This window comes from Aedes aegypti, chromosome 3 (genome assembly GCF_002204515.2).
Source record: "Aedes aegypti strain LVP_AGWG chromosome 3, AaegL5.0 Primary Assembly, whole genome shotgun sequence".
Classification (NCBI taxonomy): domain Eukaryota; kingdom Metazoa; phylum Arthropoda; class Insecta; order Diptera; family Culicidae; genus Aedes; species Aedes aegypti.
In genome coordinates this window covers 116,291,419-116,317,774 of record NC_035109.1, presented here as the reverse complement: position 1 = coordinate 116,317,774, position 26,356 = coordinate 116,291,419, and the positions used below count along the sequence as shown (strand labels likewise).

The 26,356-nt window shown below is 37.6% G+C and overlaps 1 protein-coding gene across 4 annotated transcripts in view; it reads left to right on the top strand.

Moving 5' to 3' along the window:
• The window catches only part of LOC5564357 (PDZ domain-containing protein 8), a 59,513-nt gene that overhangs the window by 26,955 nt on the left and 6,202 nt on the right, over positions 1-26,356 (top strand). For all 4 annotated transcript variants that reach the window (XR_002502668.1, XM_001648644.2, XM_021855000.1 and 1 more), the window contains exons 3-6: positions 18,384-18,581; positions 18,667-18,859; positions 19,018-19,228; positions 19,295-20,275. Coding sequence is in view for 3 of the 4 variants with exons in the window: in XM_001648644.2 (XP_001648694.1) it covers positions 18,384-18,581; positions 18,667-18,859; positions 19,018-19,228; positions 19,295-20,275 (1,583 nt within the window). In the remaining variant the exon portion in view is untranslated. The remainder of the gene's footprint in view (positions 1-18,383; positions 18,582-18,666; positions 18,860-19,017; positions 19,229-19,294; positions 20,276-26,356) is intronic.

The window sequence follows — 26,356 nt, the reverse complement described above, 5'->3', positions numbered from 1 at the left end:
GCATATTTGTATTGCATCCCACTCTTCTCTCAATTACTATACAACTATAGTTACAACCCATGATCCTATGGAGCCGGATAGGATGAAAGCCAGACGGTGTACTGAGTTTTGCCAAAAAAGAAATCTTATTCATTTCATCTGTTTTTATTCCGTTCCGTCACTTGGTAGTTCTTCTTTTCAGTTACGAACATGTAAATGGAAGTCCATTCCAGTTGACGACAAAATGGCACTAAAGTTGTGCACATAGCAGTTGAAAAAGTATGACGAACGTGCCATTATGAACACCCACAGGAAGAATAAAGCTAGTCATTCCGGGCAGATTGTAATGAAAATTTCTATTGCTGTGGTGAGCATACCGATGTAAGCAAATTATGCAATCCATTTGATGTTATCCAATTAATTATGCATATGATGAGGTTAACCTCGCCTGATATAATTATCGAACACTGACATCCCTGTGGCGAAGCTATTGATTGGTGGCTCCGAACGCCAGGTACAGTTAAGCTTAATTAATTGCAAACTTTCGATTATTCTAAAGGCTTCACATACCTTGAAATCGAAATCATCGTATGCTTGCTCTAGATGCATATAACAAAAACAAACTATTCACATAGTTCGAACACACATATCTACCCGGTTTTCGTCACCTTTTGTATCTCTCAACTGCACTAGAGAGGAGAAGCTAATTAGAAATGTTCTACCCAGGCTTGTGAATATTTTATCAAATTGAACACGGTTACGGTACATCAAATGAAGTAAAATATTCTCTCACAAGGACCACCAAACCGAGCAGCTCTGGTTCCAGGTTGACCGAAGCTGCAACATCGGAATGAATTCAGGCAAAGCAAATGGAAACAATTTTTATTTCTGTGGAACGCTACTGTTGATTTCCGACAACCTGTAATCAGCATCCAACTGGTCCAATGGGTTGAGTCGTCAAATGATAAATGCGAAATTTTTCGACGTCCCGAGTACGAGCAATTATCTGAGTCACTAATGGGGAGTCGGATCCTATTCTTGGCACTTTTGATTTACTTCGGCAGTGGGGCTACTGAGCTCTTATTTGGCCACAATATGCGTCGCATTGAAGTGCTTCATATTGCAAAGTTACAAACAATTCGGTCGAGAAAAAAACCCTAATGCCAAAGTGAATCATGGAAGTGCCCAAGTAGCTCTACACCCTATTAGAGCTATGATGTGAATTCAGAAGTTTCTCGAAAATCTGCATATTTTAAATTCAGTGCTTTGTGTTTGATTTTGTCCACAATTGTATTATATAACTTTGTGTTATTGCCAGCGTTGCCAAACACTCAGATTTATCTGTATTTTCCAGATTTTTGAAAACTCTTTTTTTGAAAAATCTGAAAGATTCAGATAAAAATTAGTTATGATATTGTTAGGTTCTCCATATACCACAAATAAGATCCAGACTTCTTACTGAAAAAAAAACCCAGTATATGGTACCGTTTTGAATCATATTACGGACAGCTTCAAATTCCGGACACTCTACTTTGTATGGGAAACATTTCACACGAAATGTTTCAAAATTTGCTGTTCAAAAGTTCTCACTTTCGAGGCTCGTTTTAATAAGCTTTTTTCATTAAAATCTATGCAAACTTACAATGTCCAACTGCCTTAGACGTCTCTTTAGTGGCTTGGCGACTTCAACTGATGGTTTGGCTTTTATATTAATGATTTCCATGAGCTGTCCGGAATTCGAATCAAAGTGTCCGGATTATGAGGCAAAAGTGAGGAACCGTCCGGAATAAGGATCATGAATAGGCCACAGATTTCGATTTATTTAAAATTATTCAACTTGCGGAAGCGTATTCTTTACCCACCATTCGAAATCTAAGGGTTTCCGACGCTCGATAACGCTAAGAAATCATACAGAATGATTGATTTTGTATACTTTATGCTGAGTTATACTTCACTAAGGCCTTAAGTGTCCGTAATATGAATTAAAACGGTATATGAAGAACCTCAAAAATTCATTACAAATTTTTGCTTGGATCTTCCAGATTTGTCTAGAAGAGAGCCACAAAAATCTAGGAAATCTACATAAATCTGCAAGGTTGGCAACGCTGTTGATGCCTTCCTTCAAATGGGAAGCAAAGCTGTGGATTTAAGATAAACTAGCCCAGGGCTAAAAATCTAGATAATAAAGATAGAAAAAAATGCATTTCTTGTATATGTATCATAGAAATAAGCATCTTGCTGGTTAGGTACACTGGCTTCAGTTCAATTGTTCTGCTTTAAGATCCAAGATTTAATGTCATTTAGATATTTCTGATGACTCGAGAGAATTCCGTGCCGGAAAATTCAATTGGTTCACTGGAACGTGGCAATATTTCCTGGGGTATTTTGAACTACCCCAGAAGAGTTAAATTCTTGGTGGCATCTAATATCTTCGAACACTCTCTTCGTTTTCTGGTAAGTGTGCGACGGTATTAGCGGCAATGAGTGTTTTGCACGTTCTGTTCCCACGGTTAATTGATTTTATCAATTCGTTTTTTTTATTATTCGTACCCTTACCACCGGCGGCCCGTTTAAACTGATATAATCGTATTAGAACTGATTAGTTAACATTATAGACGTTCTAATTTATCATTTTTTAAATGATTTTTATGTGGAGCATTTCTAGCTCAAAACACAAATCGCGTAGACGCTATTGATTTGATAAACCCCCTTGAATAATATCAGAAGAAAAACAATTAGAATGTCAAGAGAATCCTATAGAATTTCTTCAATATTATACAAATTAACTTCCAGATTAAGAATCATAACTTTTTGCCGTTTAATTCAGAACATCAAACTCAAACTGTAAAATTGTGGATCTTTAACCTATGCTTATGCAAATTACAAAATATCCTAATATGCTAATACAAATTACGAACAATCCATATAAAATGATCCCATTAGGCTATATTGCAAACGCATAAGATCGAGGTAGAAAACGGGTTAGAAAAAAAACGCTGTTCTGGAAACATGACAATTATAATACATCAAATCGACCGATGCACGAGTTCACTATCTGACGTTTGAGCGGTGCCGTGTTATTTATGTGACCATGGCAACGAGTGAATTCGACACCGCTCAAAAGTCAAATTCGTGAACTCGTGCACTGGTCCATATAGGGGAAGTGGTGTAAAAATGAACACCGTGCCTTTTACCGAGAAAAAAAAAAATCAATGAATGTTTGTCATGTACGGACGATTTGGAGCATAAATCGGAATGTTCGAGTTGATACGGAGGTCAATTGAAGTGAAAATATCAACGAAAACTAATAGTTTAGAAAATCTCTTTTGAAAATTTGAACTGACGTAACTTTTTGCTCGGAGGTCTTGAGGTTTTTCGGTGAAGTGAATATCGTTACGATATGATGTCAATTCTGATTGTTGAATGAGTTACAATCCATAATGGATATATTTTCGGAAATGCAATGAAAATTTTCAAAAATATTTGTTATGTTCACGTTTTTTTTGCATGATGTTCATTTTACCACCAACAGCTGTTCACTTTACCCACATAGTGCAGGTAAAATGAACATTTGCATCGTTTTTTGCTAGCGATAAAAATATGTGAAAATATTTTAGTCTGAATTCATGTCGCTGCTTTAGGTAACATCCCTACCTTTGATGTTGTGCGATACTGCCCATAACTGCATATTTGTAACATTCGATAAAAGTAGGCATTGAGTAAATGGAATACCAAGTTTGCATTTTATGGCAGTATGGGAGAAAACTAAAATTTCTAAAAATTACCAGGAACTCAAAAGTGCTTATTTGAGGCTGATATTTTGTACAACTCATATCGCATACTAGATGAATAGTCAGAAAATAACTCTAATCGAAATTTCATTGCTATTTCATTACGAGGGTCATTTAAATCTCAATGTGGCTGTTATGCGGTTATAATTACCAATGAGACAAAACAACTTGGTATTTTTTTCGAATTTTGTAGAACAATCTCACAGATTTCAGTGAGTTGATCGAAAGTATTTGTCATTTAAAGACTCTTCATGGTATTAACTACAATTTGTCAAAAATGTCGAATGTGACTGTTATAATAGGCATGATAGAACTTTAGAAATTCCTTGTTTTAATATTAGAAACAAGATGATATCCTTAAGGTGTTCATTTTACCACCCCTTCCCCTAGTTTAAGTATCAATCACGACAACAATGGGAACAAAACATTTTATATTATTCTTCCACTATGATATACGGGTTAATGTTCATTGAGATGATAAAAGTGTTGGTTTTGATACGTACATACATGCAATATACTTTAAAAAAACAAAACCTTCCATGTATTGTTTGACACTTAAGTAACCCTCTCAGCAATTTGCTCAACGATTCTCGAGATGGTAGCGGCCAGACAGCAACATGATGGTTACTTTAGTAACTCAAATTATCAAGGTAGGGACCAGTGGCGTAACCAGGGGGGAGATTTGGGGGTCAAACCCCCCCAGAGCCGAAAAAAATAGGATAATCAAGTATATTGTTGAAACTCATCACTACACATCTTATGCAACTTCGCAGCAGAAATTTAGTTCGGTTCAAATTAGCACTAAAATTTCAATGATTTTTACAGTTATATCTTCGAAGTTATATCTCTCAGATCTCTGAAGAGTTTATTAAAAAAAAGCTCAGAAGCAACAAAATTTTATTGCCTTTTCGGAATAGGAAATAGGAAACTTTGTGTGGAAAGTTTCTCAAATATTTAGATATATTGGGGACTTTTAGATACTTCAGTAGTGGCACTTTTGTTTTTTGTACAACATCGATCTATATTCGTACTCAGCATCAGCACGGTGCTTGTGAAGTGTTCAACGGAAAATTAACATAAGATGCAGAATCCGAAGCATCAAAAATATTTCAGTTAGCTCAATATTTAAGCAAATTTTACAACTATTTTTAGAGCATTTGAACTCCCGTATAAGCCATGCCTACAGAAAAAAGAGTTTAACAATAATTGCAATGATTCTATTGCAAAATTTTGCGCTAAAGATGATTCTCATCGTTGAAAAATTTGAAAAGACATTTATAGTACACATATGGACGAACAAACGGTATCACGTCAATGCATTGTAAACTTGATTAGAGTAAGGTGGGGCAAAAGTTCGACCTTAGTGGTATAATCAAAGTTTCCAGGAAAACAATAGCAGTTAAAACAAAACAAATACCATACAGTGAACCTTCAACATATTGGCTATAATTTTGCTGAACAAACTTGTGTCAAAATATTTACCCATTTTTAGTTATAACAGTTTCAAAATTGATTGTCTTATTCGAACTTTTGCCCCACCGGTGGGGCAAGAGTTCGAATCTAGTGTGGGGCAAAAGTTCGCTGGCTAAAACACAAAATATCGATCCTTTTATGACAGGCATACTTTATACCAACGGTAAACTTTAGTTTGACGAAAAATACACAATAAATTTTCATCAATAAATTGCCTAAAACCGGGTTGATTGTAATATACTCAAAAATAGCAGTTTTTCACAAAACTAAGTGGAAATGTAAAATTTTGATGACAGTTTTCACACGATCGGACAAATTTAACTAAATTTGAAGATAATATGTGGATTTTAGGCAATTTGCTAATTTTTCCGTGATTTTATACATGGGTCGAACTTTTGCCCCGCTGATTCGAACTTTTGCCCCACTATGGGCCAAAAATTGTTTTCAAGCATTTATGCAAAAACTAATACACCTCAAAGCAACCTTACGATAGGCCTAGAAACGCCTTTATATAAAATATCGAGAAAGATTTTATCTTCAATTGGTTCCATGCAACGAAAGTTTGACCAAAAATTACAATATTCACGTTGAAAAACAACAAATAGCCATAACTTTTCCAAATCTCAACCGATTTTTATGATATTTGGATTAAAAGTCTCTTACTTGAATAGCATTTGAACCACCATGACATTTATAAGATTTGTTTTGAATTGAGCTAGAAATCTTAAAAAGAAACTCTTACCCCACTCGAACTTTTGCCCCACTTTACTCTAACAATGTTATACGATGCGTGTTAAAATAGTGAAGTTTACTTAAATCTTCAAGTCAATTTTATTCTATTAAGAAATACATTTTCAAACTCAAGTTTACAAAACCCCCCTCCCAGAACCAAATTCTGGTTGCGCTACTGGTAGTGACTAAGAAATGACTTCAAAACTTCAAACATTTGTCCATAGTATATGCGTTAAATCGAAAATACATTCCTTGTGATTATGTATGGATAACATTTTGGATATCATTTAAAGTTCATAATTTGATAAACTTTAGTATGCAATATCTCTGTTACACAGGAGATAGGCGAAATGATTGAGATCGGCAAAATTTTACCTAATCTCAAATGCTTAAAATTTTATGATATACGGATTTTCCAAGGTCATGTCCAAAGTGCTTGTATTTTTGTGCGGTTTGAAGTTGTTTAATAGGAAGTTGAATGCCGGTGGACGCATTAAGATTCGTTGAAAATCTGCAAAATATGAATATATCCGTAAAACTGGTTCCGGAAAATATGATCACTCATGTTTGTATTTCCAATCATGTATATATTATCCGGATTTATAACCCAATGAGCATCAAATTTCAAATATTCAGAATTACTAGACGCACTGACCAGTGTATGGTAGGTTCCAGGTGCCCTGGGGCATGTGGCCAATTAGGAACATGTTCGGAACCATATCAATATGGGCAACAAACTTCAAGATTTTTTAAGGTAATAATTCCGGAAGCATTTCCAGAGCCACCGACTGCTATGACTAATCTATAGCAAGTTCCAGGTGTCCCGGGGGATGTGGCAAATTAAAAACATGTCAGGAATTAAATCATTAATGGTATCAAATATCAAGAGTTTAGAAGGTGATGCTTCCGAAAACACTTCCAGACCCACCGACTGCCATGACCACTGCACAATGGTCCGAATCGACAATTTAGCATGAAAAAAGTGTTTTCTCTGTTCTCGTCGATTTTAGACTTTCGATGTCTTCAGAGAAGTTATTCGTAATTGAGTTTTGCATCTTCTAAGTAAAAAGTGAATGGGGTGGTCCTTTTTTGTTTGATAAAATTTGTGGCTGCGTTCTTCTGCAAAACTTTTGGAAAATGTTATTGTGAACAATTTTGTCGAATACATTTTTGATCTAACCCTTCATTTGAGCTAAGCAAGTTTATTCTGGAAATTTTGAACATTGTATGTTTGTAATTCTTGAGACATTAAGTGTTATAGTAATTCACTACCTATCTTGATGACTACAGCGTAGCGTCACGCCATTGCCGGGCGTATTGTAGAGCTCCATCTTCGTCGGTCTTGGGCGAAACTCCAGTTGCCCCGAACGTTTAGGGTCGCCAGGTCCTCTTCCACTGCGTACAGCCTGCGTATCAGGTCATTAAGACATCGATCAGTTGAGGTATGAAAATAAATAAATAAATAAATGTATCCGTGGTTTTCCCCGATGCCGCCGACCTCTATCTGGTTCCCTGCTAAATATTATTTTCGCAATTATTTCTTCCGACATTCGCACTAAGTGACCAGCCCACTGAAGTCTGCCGTATTTTACACGCTTGATAATATTCGCATCTTTGTACTCTTGATATAATTCGTGATTCAAGCGTCTGCGCCACACACCATTTTCGAGTTTCCCACCGAGTATTGTCCGCAGCACTTTACGCTCGAAAACACCGAGAGCTTTCCGGTCTGACTCTTTCAACGTCCACGCTTCGTGCCCGTAGAGAGCCACCGGAAGAATCAATGTTTTATACAGGGCGAATTTTGTTTCGGTTTGCAAGCTGCGGGACCTAAGCTGGTTACGTTGTCCGTAAAAGGCCCTATTCGCAGCCGCAACACGTCTTTTCACTTCGCGGGAAACGTCGTTGTCACATGTCACAAGTGTTCCAAGGTAAACAAATTCTTCAACAACTTCAAACACATCCCCATCAAACACTACCTCAGCACCTGCACCACCATGCCTGACTCTATCTCTACCTGCAACCTGCAAACGACGTACTTTTGGTAGAATTAATGGTCAGGCCTATCCTCGCTGTCTCCCTCTTCAGAGGCACGAAGGCCTCTTCCACTTACCTGCGATCGACTCCAATTAGGTCTATATCGTCCGCAAAGCTAAGAAGCATGTGCGACTTTGTGATAATAGTGCCATTTTTCTGCACGCCAGATCTCCTAATAGCACCCTCGAGTGCAATGTTGAACAGTAAATTTGAAAGTGCGTCTCCCGTCTAACGTCACGAACAAAGGTTGACACCTCGTCTGCGATCCGAACACTTGATTTTGAACCATCCAGCGTAGCCTAATTAGTTTCGCCGGAAAACCATGTTCAGACATTATTTACCAAAGCTCATTTCTTTTCACTGAGTCGTACGCCACCTTGAAATCAAGAAACAAATGGTGAGTCAGCAAGTTATACTCCCGGAATTTGTCTAGGATCATTCGCAAGCTAAACATCTGGTCTGTTGTCGAACGGCCCTCACGAAAACCAGCTTGGTATTCGCCGACGAAGGACTCCTCTAGCGGTCTCAGTCTGTTAAACAGGATGCGTGACAGAATTTTGTACGCCGAATTCAGCAGAGTAATTCCTCTGTAAGTGGCATACTCCAGTCTGTGCCCTTTCTTGTAGATAGGGCGGATGAGGCCGTCCAACCAGCCGGTGGGCAATTCTTCGTCCTCCCATACCTTCAGAAGTACACGGTGGATTGACTGGTAAAGCTTCTCACTTCCGTGCTTGAGAAGCTCGACCGGTATCTCGTCCTTCCCAGCAGCCTTTCAGTTCTTCAGCTCGCTGATAGCCTCTCCTATGGTCGGTGAATCCACAGCTTGATCGTCATCATCTATGTTCATTTCCATTTTCACCGTTCAACAATTGCTGAAAGTGCACCTTCCACCTGACAGCTACCGCCGTTTTATCGGTCAGCAAAATCCCATCTCGATCATTGCACATGGCAGGCACTGGTACGGTATTATGCCGCGCACCTTTGACCGTTGCATAAAATCTCCGCATATCATTCCGGTTCATACTTTCTTGAGTGTCAGCTACCACACTTTCTTCGTGCTGCCTTGTCTTTCTGCGGTGGATTCGCTTTTCTTCGGCTCTCGCTGCCCTGTACTGCTCTCTGTTCTGACGGGTACCGGCCACAAGCATACGGCTTCTGGCGACATTCTTCATGTCTGTCACTTTCTGGCACCCTTTATCGAACCAGTCGTTTCGTCTTCGTCGTTGACCAGTGCCAATCACTTCCCGCGCCGTTGTTGGGTTCCACAGGCTGTTGACGTCTTCAGCAACGTTGATTCTTCCCAACTGCTCGTCTAGTTGCTGACGGTACTGTGCAGCTACCCTATCAGTCGACAAGCGTTGTATATTGAAGCGCAGCTTTCTGTTTGCGCGCCCGAATTTTAGCTACTACGAGATAATGATCCGAGTCGATATTAGGGCCTCTGAAGGTCCTGACATCAATGACATGTGAAAAATGTCGCCCATCAACCATCACGTGGTTTATTTGGGAGCATGCATCGCCACTCGGGTGTCGCAAAGTGTGTTTGCGGATATTATTTCGTACGAAGTATTTACTGCTGATTGCCATCCCTTTAGCAGCAGCGAAGGTTACTAGCCGCAGGCCATTATCATTGGTAACGGAATGAAGATTTTTCATTCCAATGACGGGTCGGAAAAAATCTTCTTTCTCGATCTGCGCATTTGCATCGCCGATGACTATCTTGACGTCTTGTTTTGGGCACTCTCCGTAGGTCTTATCCAGGCTCTCATAGAACTCATCCTTCATGTCATCGGGCTTATCGTTCGTTGGCGCATATATGCTGATCAGGCTGTAGTTAAAGAATTCGCCCTTCATTCTCAACACAACACACAGATTCGGTCGCTTACCGGTTTCCACCGAATAATTCGCTTCATCTGCTTCCCAATCACTATGAAGCCAACTCCACGTTCTGCTCTGTCACTACCGCTGTAGTAGTTCTTCTTTTTTCTTCTTTCTGTCGTTACGTCCCAACTGGGACAAAGCCTGCTTCTCAGCTTAGTTTTCTTATGAGCACTTCCACAGTTATTAACTGAGAGCTTTCAATCGACTATTTTTGCATGTGTATATCGTGTGGCAGGTACGAAGATACTCTATGCCCTGGGAAGTCGAGAAAATTTCCAACCCGAAAAGATCCTCGACCGGTGGGATTCGAACCCACGACCCTCAGCTTGGTCTTGCTGAATAGCTGCGCGTTTACCGCTACGGCTATCTGGGCCCCTCGCTGTAGTAGTTGTGGTACTTGAATGAAGTGTTGGCGATGGGGTCCACCGCTCGAAATTCGCGTTCTCCGGTTGTCGGCCAGCGTATTTCCTGGATAGCTGCCACGTACACACCAACATTCCGCAGTTCACGAGCCAGGCGCTCAACACGCGCGGGTTCAGTTCTCACGTTCCAAGATCCAACTTTCCAATCGTTGTCCTTAATTCGTTGCCGAATCTGTTGCCGTAAAATCAGTCCGTTTGTTCTACATTTGTCTTTCTTACTCTTTTGTTGGTGAAGAGTATTCGATAGGCCACCTAACCAGGGTTGCGCTTGCTACATCGTGCTAGAGGGGCTCTTATTCCATATACTGTTATGGAAGGATTAGCTGTCCAACCAGAAGTCAGAGATTCACGCCCATTACTCCACCTGGATTACAACTTTAAGAAAAAAGATAGGAGAACCTCAGTTGTTAAAGAACTCATATTAATTTTAAATCATGTATTTCAACTTTTGTTTCTTGGAGCTTTTATTTTGAAATTATTATAATGTTTTTCATTAATATAACGAAAATCTAGATTGTTGTTTTTTATCATCATTAATATCACTACACTTTTTTATATTAAACTTTGGGAGGGATTATTAGAGTATGTTTAAAACTACAAATGAACTTTAACACTTCACTTTTTGCAAAAAAAAAAAAAATAAAATACTAAAATCACTAAGGTGAGCAAATACCTTTAAACTCTAATATGTGTTGCTTATCTTGACAGATAGGCCTATTTCGTCTGCGACTTACAGACTTCTTCAGTGTCGAGTGCTCGACTTGTCGACTTGTCGAGCACTCGACACTGAAGAAGTCTGTAAGTCGCAGACGAAATAGGCCTATCTGTCAAGATAAGCAACACATATTAGAGTTTAAAGGTATTTGCTCACCTTAGTGATTTTAGTATTTTATTTTTTTTTTGCAAAAAGTGAAGTGTTAAAGTTCATTTGTAATCATTAATATATCATTTTTGTGGAAAAGGTGGCTTAGGGATGGTACACAAATTATGTCACGCTAAATTTAAACTTTTTCGACCCCCTCCCCTCATTTGTCACGTTTTTTGTATGAAACCTCCAAAAATTTTGTAAGAATTGTCACGCTTGGCTTGACCCCCTAACCCCCTTGGAGCGTGACGTAATATATGCATGACCCCTTATTACATTAATTACTTTTTGTTGTCAAAGGTTACTTCTTAGTGACCATGTTCAAAATATTGACCAAGTCACTAAAAAGTGACTCACTACCAGCCCTGGGTTTCTACCCCGTTACTCCGAATTCAATATCCCCGAACGACATCGAATTCCAATATCATGGGACCAGTGTTTCGATGGATCTTCTTCGTGAACAATGATCGACGCATCTTCGCGATCTAACATTCGCAAAAATTCATTTTTCATTTTTGCGTCACGAAGAGCATCGCAAAAAGCGAACGGATGCAACGCCGAAGAAGCAAAATGAACACACCGATAAGTGGTTCGCGAAGCCTTTCCACTTGTATGATTCATTTATCCACGCGCTGTTCATTCTCGTGATTTATTGCAAGGTTGCATCTTCTCGTAAAGTCAAGCAAACACTCCACGCTAAGCCAGCTCCATGCAGCGCATGTGTTAAAACTACACAGAATGAGGCAACCAATGCAGAACTGGCCGACTGAGTGGAAGTTCTGAGTAGGTCGCACTCATTCTGAGTTGTCGACGTTTTGGCCTTCGGCTGTCCGGGATCGATGGAAACGGAACTGTCAATGATATCCCGCGCGGCAGCAAACAGTTCGCCGTTGGTAAGATGGGGAGTTTTCTAGCGAAAAGCCGGAAGATGGTCGCAAATGCGAAAGTTTTTTCCCCATTTGCTTCCGCTTCGGCTATTCAAATAAAAAAATCTCTGAAAAACTTTAAAATTGGAATGTTTTTTTATGTTCTCAGAAACAAAACAAAAATGGAAACGAATTCCGTATTCCAAGCGTTCCTCCTCTGTGCACATTCCACTCATTCAGTTTTGTTTACTACCGTTTGCACAAAACTGTGTACAACCCTCATTGTACAGAATCTGTGCTGCACGAAAAGAGGCCAATTTTGTGCGCTCGGCACTCATTTTTTAGCGGAGCAAGTTTAGCGTTATTGTTGCAAGCCCGCATGAAGATGATCGAAACGAATATTTTCCTGTTCTTCGCGAAGAGCAGGCAGCGTGGATCGTACCGTTCACATTACCGAGCGATGGAAAATCACCCGATGATAGCGTCGGGAGAAACAGCGATCCGAAAATGAAACACGAACGAATGAAGCGCCCGAACGGTTGTGTTTATTCGCAGATTTTGTTTTGATGCCTACGAAAATTCATCGTACTTCGCGTTTCCGATCGTTGTTCAGCAACATTGCATGGGACAATGTCATTCAAGATAATTGTACATTCGTAGGAACAACATTCGTGGTTATGGAATTCGGGGTAATGGTACATTCGGGGTAGTAGCATTCTGAGAGATGACAGTCGGAGTAATGAGGTAGAATCATTGCGATTCACTTCTATGACGAGACGGTTTTATAAGACGTATTGTTCTAGTTTTGTGTTAAAATGCCAGGATTCTTCCACCATTTTGTGTTTGAAAATATTCGCTAAAGGCAGTTACTGATTTAATGGCAATACTTAGCCCTGATTTAAAGTCGGCGGTTACAAAGCATAGTCATGCTAAAGGTATCTGGATGTGATTCTCGGTCGGACTAGGATCTTTCCGAAATGGAAGTTTCCTTAAATTCCCTGGGTATAGAGTATGGTAGGCGCCACACGAGATACAAATGCGAAAATGGCAATTCTGGTATGCTCTCAAATAATAACTGAAAATGCTCTTAGAATACTTAGAATAAAAAAGTTGAGAGCAGGCTCTATCCCAGTGGAAACGTAACGACGAGAACTATAATATTTTTTTAATTTCCGCTCTTCCACTCTTACACTGTTGACATATTGGATCCATAAAACGTTCTCGTACCCTATGACTATGTTGAACATGGGTAGATAGAGCTTCTGTTGATTCTGTTCTGTAGAAAAACTGATTTTAACGAAGCAGAGATTGAATCAAGCGAGCATGTTTTTCAATGCTTTTTGGATACCCAATTGGTAACGTATCGACGTGAAACGGCTTATGATTCGTTTGTGTTGTGAATGGGATCAATTTATGAACTTAGTGCGTACTGCTAGTCGAAATATATATTCATAACTATTATGTGTAATGAACTAAAATCAAACCTAGTTTTGAGTCATTTTTCTCATTTGCATATGTAAACATTGGGGCCTAGATAGCCGTAGCACAGTGGCGGGTGGTCGAAAAAAACCTCAAATACGTCCCAAATCGCTTGATAATGGCAATATATTAACTATATTGGATTTTGATATCATCCCGTTGGAAATAACTGCCAAATTGAAAATTTGATTTTCTCGTAAAATTTGTCCAAATTAAGTTTTGTCATTCAATCGAATAAAAAGGCCATAATTACAAAAAAAGTTGTTGTAATGCAGATATTTGTGTATAAACCTAAACTAGAGATACATATTTAAGTTCCTTGTAGAAATTTCAGTATAGTATTCAACGAGTTATGACACATTATACAGATTTGAATGATGAAATAGATAAATCATAATGAGAGGGGCAAGAAAATGTATTGCACTTCAGAAAGTATGGATGATTTGCTGCTTCATAGTGAGTGACTCATTTTCTCGAAACACTTCACATAAAACGGACGAAGTTTTGAAAATTTATCAAAATTTTAGAGAAGGATTGCAAAAAACATTTTTTACTACAACTAACATCTTAATGTGTAAAAATTTATGTTATTGTAGCCAAATCAAAGGCCTAAGACTACGCTTTCAAATGAAGCCTATTGAGCTTAAATCGGTTATGATTTTGTTGAGATACAGCTGTTTGAAGTTTGCTAGGTGAACCATAGTTGATGAATTTTAAGCAGACCAATTGTGCTGACTTTCCCGCACTTACGATGCTGCCAAAAACCGAAAACAAAACAGATCAATCTCAAATTTTGAGGAATGGTCACTCAATAGTATAGAAGTGGATAGAAAATAATTATAAGCGATTTTGAGAACCTGAATTTTTGAGGTTTTTATCGGGCGGCGCATGGCCCTGCAGTGCACTGTGCGTAGCGGCAAACACGCAGCTATTCAGCCTTGGTCTTGCTGAGGGTCGTGGGCTCGAATCACACCGGTCGAGGATGTTTTCGGTTTGGAAATTTTCTCGACCACCCATGACATAGAGTATTTTCGTATCTGCCACACGATGTACAAATGCCATAATGGCCAATTGATAAAGAAAGGTATGAGGTAATAGGTAATAGTACTTCCACAACTCATGAGAACACTATAAGCTGAGAAGCAGGCTCTGCCCCAGTTGAGACATAAGAAGAAGAAGATATGTAGACATTAAGATGAAGATGCATCGAAGCCAAGCCTCAAATTTTCAAGAGCACAAATCTAGAGAACCAAACAGCTTAGTTTGAACGACTGTTTAGTTCTCTATATTTGTGCTCTTGAAAATTTGAGCTTTGGCTTTGATGCATCTTCACCTTAAAAAACAAGCATTTTTTTAAGTTTTCACTTCTGACAAACATTCATGCGAAAGTGTAACTCCAATTGAAAAACTAACATAACAAACGTTTCATGGAAAAGAGTACCTACGCAGAAGTTATTCAACAGTTTGTTATCAAATACCAAAAAGTGTATCTGTGGACACTGTTGAAATTAATTGTACCAGAAAAAATCTGATTTGTTTTATTCACATCGTTTGTTAGGAAGTTTCAAATAATGAAAAGAATGCTAACATGTGATGTTTTTACAAAAAAAAAATGTCGGTAATCGTTAATTATTATCGTCGATAAATTTGAAGTAAATTTAATGTTACTTATTTAAAAAAAAATCAATTACCAAAAATCATTTCTATTCTGTGTTTCAATTGCGAGTATTTAGCATAGATTGACAATGAAATTGTTTTCAAATATTTGAAAAGCATTCATATATCTGCATCATATACAGTATTGCACAACACATTTGCAACTTTTTCGATTTTCCATACAAAATGACCAACTTTGATAAGCTAGATATCAGTAATTTATGAACAGATAAAAACAGAATAAAATTTCACAGAACATCAGATATAACTTGAATTTTAATGTATATATTTTTGAATAATTTTTCCAATCACGCGTTTAAAAGTAACAACGGTTTAACTAAAATGTAATTTTCGACGAAAAATTCAAAACTGTTTATCTCAAAATCTAATAGCTTTACACAAAAACTGTCTTCAGCAAACTTGTTTATCTCGTTAAAATCTACAATTTTGATAAAGATACATGAAGCCATTCCGTCAATATTTTTAGTTGTCATTTATAAAAAATAGTCAAAAAATCACTTTAGTCAAACGGTTACCCGGGTAGAGGAGAATAGCAAAAGAATAACAAAATTTACCATTAAAATAGAATGTTTGAATAGCAAAATTTATTCTTTGTTTGTTTGAAATAAGAGATAAAATAACAAAAATAATAACTAAGTTTGTATGGCATAAAAACTAAATAATATCATATTTTGCCATTGTAATAACAAAATAATAGCAAAAATTTGGGCAACCGTAAATAACTAAATATGTTATTATTTTGATATTGATAACAAAATAATAGCTAAATAAGCTATTCACGCGTAGATCAAAACAACGGTAATTTTAGTTCTTTGATTTTAATATCTAATTTTAGCATGATTGAAAAATAAACTTCTCGCTTTCCTGCTAAAAAATTTTAGCTTTTTGAATCTTTAATGATATCATACGAATAGTAAAATGAGCTATTTTATGGCAAAATTTGATATTGGCTGGTCTCATGAATTATTTAAAGAATGTTTTCAAATATCAAAATAATGACATGTTTTACTATAATGGTGATGTTTGCTATTCTTTAGATATTTAATGTTTTTAGTATTTTTGCACAAATAACAAGTTTTACCATGATAGTACATTTTGTTATTGATTAGTTATTACATAAATTTCAAGTATAACATATCAATGACAAATTTTGCTATGATTGTATATTTTGCTATTGATGAGATATTTAATGTCATATATTAAAAACATAATAATGGTTAAACTAGATATGATTGCAAAATTTGTTCTTATTTTACCATTATTTTGTTATTCACCTCTACCCGGGTACTGCTTTTGAACTTGTGATTGGAAAAATCATTCAAAAATATATGTTAAAATTCAAGTTATGTCTGATGTTCTGTAGAAATTTCATTCAAGTCGGTCCATAAATAACTGAGATATTGCTTACCAAAGTTGGTCATTTTGTATGGAAAATCGAAAAAGTTGCAAATGTTTTGTCCAATACTTCAAGTAGAAATTTCATGAAAAATCATGAAAACCGTTGAAACTTTTTTTTTAGCTTTTTGTTCCTTATATTGATATTGATCCAAAGGTTGAAACATATAACCAGTCAACCATCACTGCAATCCACACAGGAGAAGTAATCAGCACAATCAAACGACTGACAAAGCATTATCACTGATGGATGATTCTGTCGATGTTTTCATCGAGGCCCGGTCTCTAAATGCTCCCTGTTGACAAGTTACCACACCAAGGTCTCATTCCGGCGTGGGCACAATGAATATAGCCATAACTGGAGGAAAAGATGGTTCTCTATGGGCAACTGGGCGCGGGAGCAGCAACAGGACGAAACGGCCTCGTTTTGCCGACATTCTCTTTGACCTGATTGTTTGTTTTGATTTCATAGGAAAACTTTTCTCTCTTTGGGTCGTTTCCACGTGCCTCGGGGGGAGGCATTGATAAGTAAAGATGGCGCACAAGGGTGACCCAGAATGATCTACAAACTACAAAAATCTTAGTAACCTTCCCAAAGTCTTTTTGGTCAACAAAAAAAGTATACCAAGGAAAACTGAAACTCGGATTTGCAGAAAAAGGTTATTTTTAAAAAAGCTTTTGCCAAAATATTGTTTAAAAATGGGCTACCTTAAGGCACATTTTGACTTTGAACGGCGAGTTGGCACGGCTTGGTGATGGGAGAGAGTGTGTAATCACTACAATTGAGTAGAGGATGAACAAATGGGCAATTTTCTGCACTAACGACGGATGTTTCCTGCAGCAGGGTTCATATCTTACGAAAGTGTGGGCGCAAGCAAGATCGACATTGGCAAACTTTTCATGACTTGTGCGATAATTATAATTTGAAAAGTTACCTTCATGACGGCATGACTTTGAGAGCCCAAGGTTGCTGAACTGAATATAGTTTTCAAAGTTTACGCTCCCGTCTCCAATACCATTTTACAATTTTGTTGCTCATCAGTTTCTGACTCAGACTTCTCCATCGTCATTAGTAAGTAAAACGATCCGCCGTCACAATAGTTTGATCTTTTGTTACCTTTGAATTGAAATCGTAAGTCATCCCCTTGTCAATCGTCTTCCGAACTTTTACTATTTCCGCTAAGTGTTCCTTGAGTTGGTTGTCTATGCTGGAAAACATCAAATCGATTCCGAAGTAAGTTTCTTAGCTGTGGGCGGGCTAGAACAAAGTTTAAAAAAAGCTCATTTTTGATAGATATTAATCTATCAAAAATGGACTTTTTGCAAACTTTTTGACTACCTGGCCTACGAAGGGTCCACAAATTTGAGTAAACCGAGATGACTCCCTCTAGTTTTAGCATATAGGGTACAGAGCTACTTGGGCACTTCCATGATTCACCTTGGCATGGGGGGTTTTCTTGACCGAATTATCTGGAATTTTGCAACAAGAAGCACTTTAATACGACGCACATTGTGACCAAATATGAGCTCAGTAGCTTTAAAAAAAAAACCAACTGCCGAAGTGAATCAAAAATGCCAAGAATAGGATCCGGCTCCCTACTAGCGATAAGTGACATAAAATTGGAATTATGGCGATATATGCCGATGGCGGCCTGGTTTCAGCGAGAATTGCTCTACTGTTATTCTGAAATCGTTTTTACCTACAGGGCAAACAGTTTCCCTTTGCAAACCAAACATAAATGCATTCTCACTTGAGATTTTCCCTTATTCTCCGTGCCATTTCCAGACGCTACTGGCCAACATCAAAGCGCCGGACGCCGAAAGCAAATCAACCATCATGGCCATCAACTTGATTCTGCAGTTTTTGTACTTTGAATTGCGCCACTCGAACCGGGTCCGCAAATGGTTCCACCGGAAGCTTTCGCTTGAACTGGATGAACTGATTAGCAAAACAACCACCGGCAAGCTGTTCGACAAACTTTCGGTAAGGAGGTGCTACATGCTGTTGACATTAAACATTCAATGTGTGTCGTGGAAAATGAAATAATGTTAAAACTTTCTCATTTTAGATTCGAGACCTAGACTTGGGAAGTCAGTTCCCCGAGATTAAGAACTTTCGGATGCACAACGTCGAGCTTCATCCGGACGAAGCCCACATCGAAAGCTTGGATGTGCTGTTAGATCTGCACTACGTTGGCCATTTCCGGCTGTCCATCGATGCCGATATGGTACTGGGAAAAAAAGGATCACTCTCGGTGAGAGGTATGTTTCAAAAAATCGTAAAAATATAATCTTGTGCTTATTCGGGTTGCAACTAGTCGCTTTCAACTTGAGTAACTAATACAATTGCAACAGTTTTCGATTTTCCATACAAAATGTTAGACTACAGCAGAAAGTATGATATTTATTTCATTATCCAGTGAAACAAGTGTCGGGCATCGCTCGACTACAGTTCACGCGTAAACCGTACACACACTGGTCATTGAGCTTCGTAGGCGATCCGACGGTTGACTTAGATGTCCAATCGCAGTTCCAGGGTCGCCAAATGCAGTCCAACGTGACGAGCCTGATCTCGAACCAAATTCGCAAAGCGATTCGACGGAAACACACCTTGCCAAATTATAAGCTAAGGTATTTGCATCATTATCACTGTGTTCAAATTGTTTAAATAACTAAAAATTGTGTCCTTTTTCGTAGATATAAACCGTTCTTCAACCGTGTAGAAGAAGATTATGATCTCAATGAAATCACACCCAATGGATCTTTAGAAGTAATTGTGGAGGAAATATCTCGATTGAATGCCCCAACCAGATTATCCCACGTTTATTGCACGGTCACATTAGCACACATACCTTGGGTATTAGCAAGGCAACAGGATGACAACAATTTGATCGTTTCATTAGACTTGGAAATTCATAAGGCCAAAAACCAACAAATCGGTATAGTATTCAAACAATCGGATCAACTGGTCGTCATTGAAGCCGTTATTCCAAACACTCCCGCATCGAAGGCCGAACTGAAGCGAGGGGATGTCCTACTCTCCATTCAGGGGAAACGCGTCAACACCATCAACCAGGTTGCCAAAGTCATTAAAGCTCTGAACAGACCGATGTTCATACTAAGAATCGAACGGATCGTTCCTGGCACAATCAGGAACGACGGCCTTCTTGACGATCTCGAAGATTACGAGGAAATAGATCCCAATCTAAACATTACATTCACAAAAAATGTAGAATCGGTTCAGATTTCCACTGGCGGCGGAAAAGAAAAACCAAAATTATCACGTAAAAATTCCAAAGATAGCGGTGGAGAGTCCAGTCAGTCCAACACGCCGGGAACAACCCCTGTCAAGCGGTCTGAGGCCTCCAAAGAACCTAAAAAGGAGGAAACCACACCTGTGAAGCGACAAAACGAAGGCACTACAGATGGTTTTCCTCAACATTCGTCGATGGACTGTGAATTCAATTCGTACATCCGAATGGGGGATCTGTGCAGCTTCCAATTGATGGAAAATTTCTCTTACCTGAACGTCAATGTTTTCGGGAAGAGCAGCGATGAGCATCGGTTATTAGGTTATTTGAATATTCCTATGAACAGTATTTTGATAGAGTGTAACGAATCTCTTTTGGGACATCACCTGAAGAAATATCCCTTGCTGCCACCGGAAGCAGTTGATGTGTAAGTACTATTGATTCAATTCGACATACCGTAATCCGGGGGCAAATTGATCACTATTTTACAACTTTTTGTTGGGTTACTCTTCGGAATTGAAGTATTGTTAAATAAATTTCGACAAAATCAGTACTCCATTGATATTCATCAGTTAATATGATCGAATTTTCATGAAACATTGTTTAACATATCATAAAAATAGTTTTAATATCAAAAAATTGAAATGACACATTGGGCGAAATTGATCACTATATAACAAAGCAGATTTTAGAATGAAAAATTTCCCTATCTACTAAATTTGGGTCTCCTGAATCTGAAAATGATGTCAAAATTCTTACAACTCGAGAATTTGATCATTTTATTCTAAAATTAAACTTTGAAAATCTGCCTAATACGCCTAAATGTAGGCAATTTCCCTTGAAATAAGCACATTCATTGAGCATAAACGGTTTTTTGAGCAAAACACTATACTTGCTATGATGTATGATATCAGAAGTGAGTTCAGTAGTTCATGCTTAAGCTTACACAACATTTTGAACACTCAAAGTTGCAATGTAGGCATAGTACCAGAGGATTGTTTAGCACCGACATTTCCAACTGTATTGCTTACACCTTCATAAAGTATGAATATTTGCAAAACTAACCCTAATAAAAATTAAATAGTTCAAAATCATCATTAGACACGATAAACTAGAAAACATGGAATGTCTGTGGTGCCAACGACATTTTCAACATCCTTGGGAGAAAATGTTTTTTAGTACCGACCTGATCAAATTCGCCCCAGTGATCAATTTACCCCCGGATTACGGTACCTACATTTGAGTCTCCTACAACACGGTAATAAGCGCCAGGGGCGTCGTAACCTCACTTTTTACCTGTTCTACGTTACTAGAAATTGATATTTTGACAAATTTACTATCTAATTCAAAAGATAAATGATTGAAATCGACTATTTAAACCATTCTCTACTAAGTAGATCCGCATTGGTTGTAAAAATTGAAACATTTCTATACGTAGAACAGGTAGATTTGACGTTAGGGCAGTACTTCCCAAACTGTGCGCCGCGGCGCCCTGGTGCGCCGTAGCACTTCTTCAGGGGCGCCGCAAGTTAACTCATGAATAAATTTGAAACCTTCTCATTATCTGAGAAAATGTTTCAAAATTTCGGATATAAATAATGGTGAGGCTCGTTTTAAAAAAATCGTTTTTCAACGACATTGAAGCAGATTATAGCCAGTCGATGAAAATACTGTCATTTGAACATTCATTGTCGAGAACTTTTGAACTTGAACTGTTTTTTGGAATTCAAGGCCGTGCGATTAGTGTCGTCATGCATTGTGCTGAGGAGTGTTACTTCGATTCCCACTTCACCCCTGAAAACTTTTCATGAGGAGCGTTTTTCGATTGTGTCACAGGGCGTTGCATTCTGGTCCTTTATCTAAAGTGGTGCTTCTTTCAAGGGACAAAATTGTCCACTTGAAGCATTTATGTGTTGGTGTCTTTAAAAGATCCAAGTATGATTACTGTATTTATTTGATTGACTCAAAATAAAGCATTCAATACTATTTTTGCAAAGATTGTTTGGTTTGCCACTGTAAATTTTGAAATTTTTTTATGTGAAATGGTTTTTGACACAATGAAATTAAAAAAAAAATGTGTTAACAGCAGATTTTTAAAATTGTTACCATTGGTAATATATGGATATTTTTGCTAAGATTAGTAAGAAAATTTGATTCAACATTAACAGTTCAGAAAACACTAATTTTTGATGAAACGCTTTCAAATTTATCATTTGTTGAATGTCAAATCCAACGTTTTATTTGAGTTTTGAAAGCTGGAGCTTCTCTTTTATTTTATTTTTTCTTATCTCATTGCTTGAGGTGCTTGCACAGTTAATAAATTTCAACAAATCTAAAGTACAGTTTAAAAATTTGTATGAGCATCAATGAACAATAAAAAATATTTATAAACAAAATTGAATGTGATGTGCAGGATAATTTTCAAGAAAATTGTCAATCGTTCACTATAAAAGAAACAAGAAAGTTTGGAGTTTGTGCATTGATTGTAATTATTTAGTAAAGTACATTTTTTATCGCTATTGAAAATTGAAGTAGAATACTCACTTATTCGACTAAAAGTTTCACGAATTCCCATTTTATTTGCAACAGAATATTTGAATGTGTAGATTTGGGAATATATTAGATTATCTCAATAACGTTTGAGAATCGATATTAAAATTAAACTCATTTTTGATTTCAACAACCCATAAAGTTGTGCTAAGAAAATAAGTATTTTGGATATACCGTTACGCGTTATAATTTGGTTATTTACGGCAAAATCAAATTGAAGTGGCCGCATTATAAACGCGTAACGCTTTTTCCAACATACATAAAACATTCTAATAATCCTCGAAGTTATTTTAGTGTTTTTTGTCCATATTGAAAGTTTTATGCTTATTAGGAATCGCCACTAAATAAGCGGTATAAGAAAACCACAGTTTATGGGATTTTGCCTAGAGCAAGGTAGGGCAAAAGTTCGACCTAATTGGATCAACACTGCGGAACACCAATCTGTACAGTTTCAAGCACCAAAATTCCGCTAATACCATAATTATAGCATAGCACGTTTAGTTTTGGCTGACATTGGCTGTTGAAAATACATTATTTAATCATTTCAGTCAACTTGCATGCACGTTTGCCAGTTTATATGACGATTTAGCGATCAACATCGATAAACTAGAATTCAGTTATTTATGGACCGATTCAAATGACATTCTCACAGCATATCGGACATAACCTAAGTTATTGGATTCTATTATATATTTACATAATTTTACCAATAATGATGTCGAAAGTAATAACAATTTGACTAAAGAGCAATTTTTGACGAATAATTATTCTTCTTCTTGGCATTACGTCCCGGGACAAAGCCTGCTTCGCAGCTTAGTGATCAATGAGCACTTCTACAGTTATTACTGAGAGTTTTCTTTGCCAAAGTTGCCATTTTCGCATTCGCATATCGTGTAGCAGGTACGATAATACTCTATGCCTAGGGAAGTCAAGGAAATTTCCATTACGAAAAGATCCTGGACCGACCGGCAATCGAACCCAGACACCTTCAGCATGGCTTTGCTTTGTAGCCGCGGATTCTAACCACTCGGCTAAGGAAGGCCCCTTGACGAATAATTATGAACGATTTACCTGAAAATATGAAAGCTTTACACAAAACCTGTATTAAGCAAATTTGTCCAAGTTTATAACTTTTTTGAAGATACTACCATTTTTAAGTATGCCAATTATTAAAATTAGTCAAAAATTCTCTTTAATGAAACGCTTTCTGCTTTTAAACTCGTGTTTAAACGTCACTCAAAAATATAATATATTGAAATTCAAGTTATGTCGGAAAAACTTGCACATTTTATTCAAATCTGTTCTTAAATAACTCAGAACTAATCCTCTAAATTTGTAAATTTTGTATTGAAAATCAAAAAAGTTCCCTCCCCTTGGTTATGCGACCTTGCCGCGATGGGAGGGCATAATTCATTAGCCCATATGATGGAAACCAAAGGCGTAACCTGTAGTGGTGGTATCACATTTTGGCATTTTTTGCAAATTCGAATGGAGCTGCTGATTTTCACAATGCTTCGTTTTCTCAGAAGCAAGGGAATATGGGTACTTTTCAAAAACTACCACGTCACAATATCAATAAAAAGCAGTGTTCATGTGGGCGCCATTGCCTAGTCCGTCTGAGTATTGGTCCTGGTAGAGGGGAAACTTGGCAAAAGCCAGACCGAGGGTTCAGCCTTGACAAGTTAAGCTGTCAGGCAGCTCCAACTGAATACCATAAAAAAAAAGAAAATCAAAAAAGTTGCAAAGCTATGGTCAAATACTCTGCCCATACTCGCAATACAGTCCCATTAGAAAATTCAGCATGTGGAGAACAACGCTTCTAAACATATTTTCGAATGTTCTCATTTCGCCGCTGCTGAAAGTAGTAAACCGTGGTGACATCACTCAGCACAATATATTTGAAGAATTATAAAACATTTAACAATGAAAATACAGTTGAAATGGTTATTTTTCATGTCAAAATATAAGATACAAACCAATGAGACTCGTTATCCGAGTATTTTACTTGCCAAACACAAATATACCCGCATACCAGTCCCATTACTTGGGACCTAGGGGGTGCGGACTCAAAAATTTAGGTTGTTCAAATTGAACACAAACTTTTCCAGGAGTGCTAACCGTTGTTTGTTTGATTGTCTCGCCGAAAACCACAGTAAAAGTGCACCCTTAAAATACTTCACACAAATCATCAACATTTCGGTGTAGGCAACTAACCCAATAAACATACTTAATCAGAAATTTGCTAGTCGTATGTTAGTTAGAAACATATTTCAGAAAAGTTGTAAAATACGCATGCATAATTTAGTCCAAGTACAACTTTTCTTAAGAGTTGGTGATCTTTGTGTTATATAAATTATATAACATTTCTTAGCGTGTCGAAAACATGACCGTACATTTCTAGGCACACTCAGATCATTTTGACGAAAATTTAAGATTGATAGCAGCCTGGCTGCTTGTTGAGTTCCAGTTCGCATCCCCCAGCTTGGGACCAGTGTTTGTGAATGGTAATAATAGTAGGCTTGAATTTCGAGAAACTCACGTGGCTCTTCCTAGTACAGTAGTTTAAAAACGTGAATCTCATCAAGTAACCTATGTTGGGTGCACGAATTTTCCAAATCACTAGTGTCATTGAAGGCTGGAAATGCTGGAAATAGGACATTTTTCTACAGTAATTTTGGGTTGCCCTTACCTCTGGGCTTGGGATTCTATTTTCCAGGGAGCGATGAATTTTGATAATTGATCGCTATTGTTAGTAGTTTTGATTAGATGTTGGGTGAATTTCAAAGCAATGGCAACCTTTTATTACAAAATTAAAATTTTATCTTCTGACCTAAAGATTCTGGTTAAACTACTGTACTATGCAGTTGGGCTGCACTAGGCAGTGTTGTGAAAAACTCAATTTCTCACAACTCACGCTTGAGATTTTTCATATGTGAGTTGTCAATCACGCAACTCACCAGTCAAAAAATCATGGATGAGTTGGCACAGACTCATTGTCTCGTATTTCCACAGTTTACTCACACACGGCAACAATTTCTTGTTAGTCTTGTAAAGCAATCCTTTCTAACGTAAACAACAATATTCGGGTTTAACGAGTTTTTGCCGGGTTTTGCGACTGAATCATTTTTTACGGTTTGAGCTGATTGAGTTGATTTTGCATCAAAATGTCAAGCGTGAGATTTGCGAAGCAGATCTATAATGAGTTTGCTCTCACGGGAGAGCGTAATGATTGAGATTTGAGTGTGAGTCTATCAACACTGGCACTAGGCTATCACTCATAAAAATTACTTTCACTTCGGGAAAATAAAATTTCAAACTGGTGAGAAGATTACGAACTGAGGGTGGGTTAGGAGCACAATCAGACCCTTGAATGTACAATGTGGGGTAGTAATTGGGAATGCAATTGACGGTTTGTAATCTTCTCCGAGGTTTTCGAAACCCAACAGAGCGCGTGCACCGGGTTGCGGATAGGAGCAAAGGGAGATCAATATCATCTACTTAAAATAATAGAGCAAAAAGCCGTTCCATGATTAGGTAATGTTTAGCGATCTTCTATGGTGTTCTAGTACTATAAAATTCTTCACTCACTGGGAATTCTGGCCTTGATAATATCAATAGTGATAAAAACATAAAATAATACCTAATACTTAATAAGTACAATGTAGCTTCAATATAGTAATAAATGAAATAAAATCAATTTTCTATACTTGACAAGGTTTTGAAGACAATCAATGAGTGAAAGAACTATTTATTAGACAAGCCACATCAACTAAAGCTATACATATACAAATGTTGGTCATTGGGTCATGGCGAGCATTCGGTATGTATGTTTATGACTGATTCTTATCTAATAGGGGCACTAGAAGACCACGCGGATATTTTCGAAACAAATTATTTTTATTCATCGGTCTTACGATTCGAAAAGCTCAGCTATGCTGCAAAGTCATTTTATAAGCTA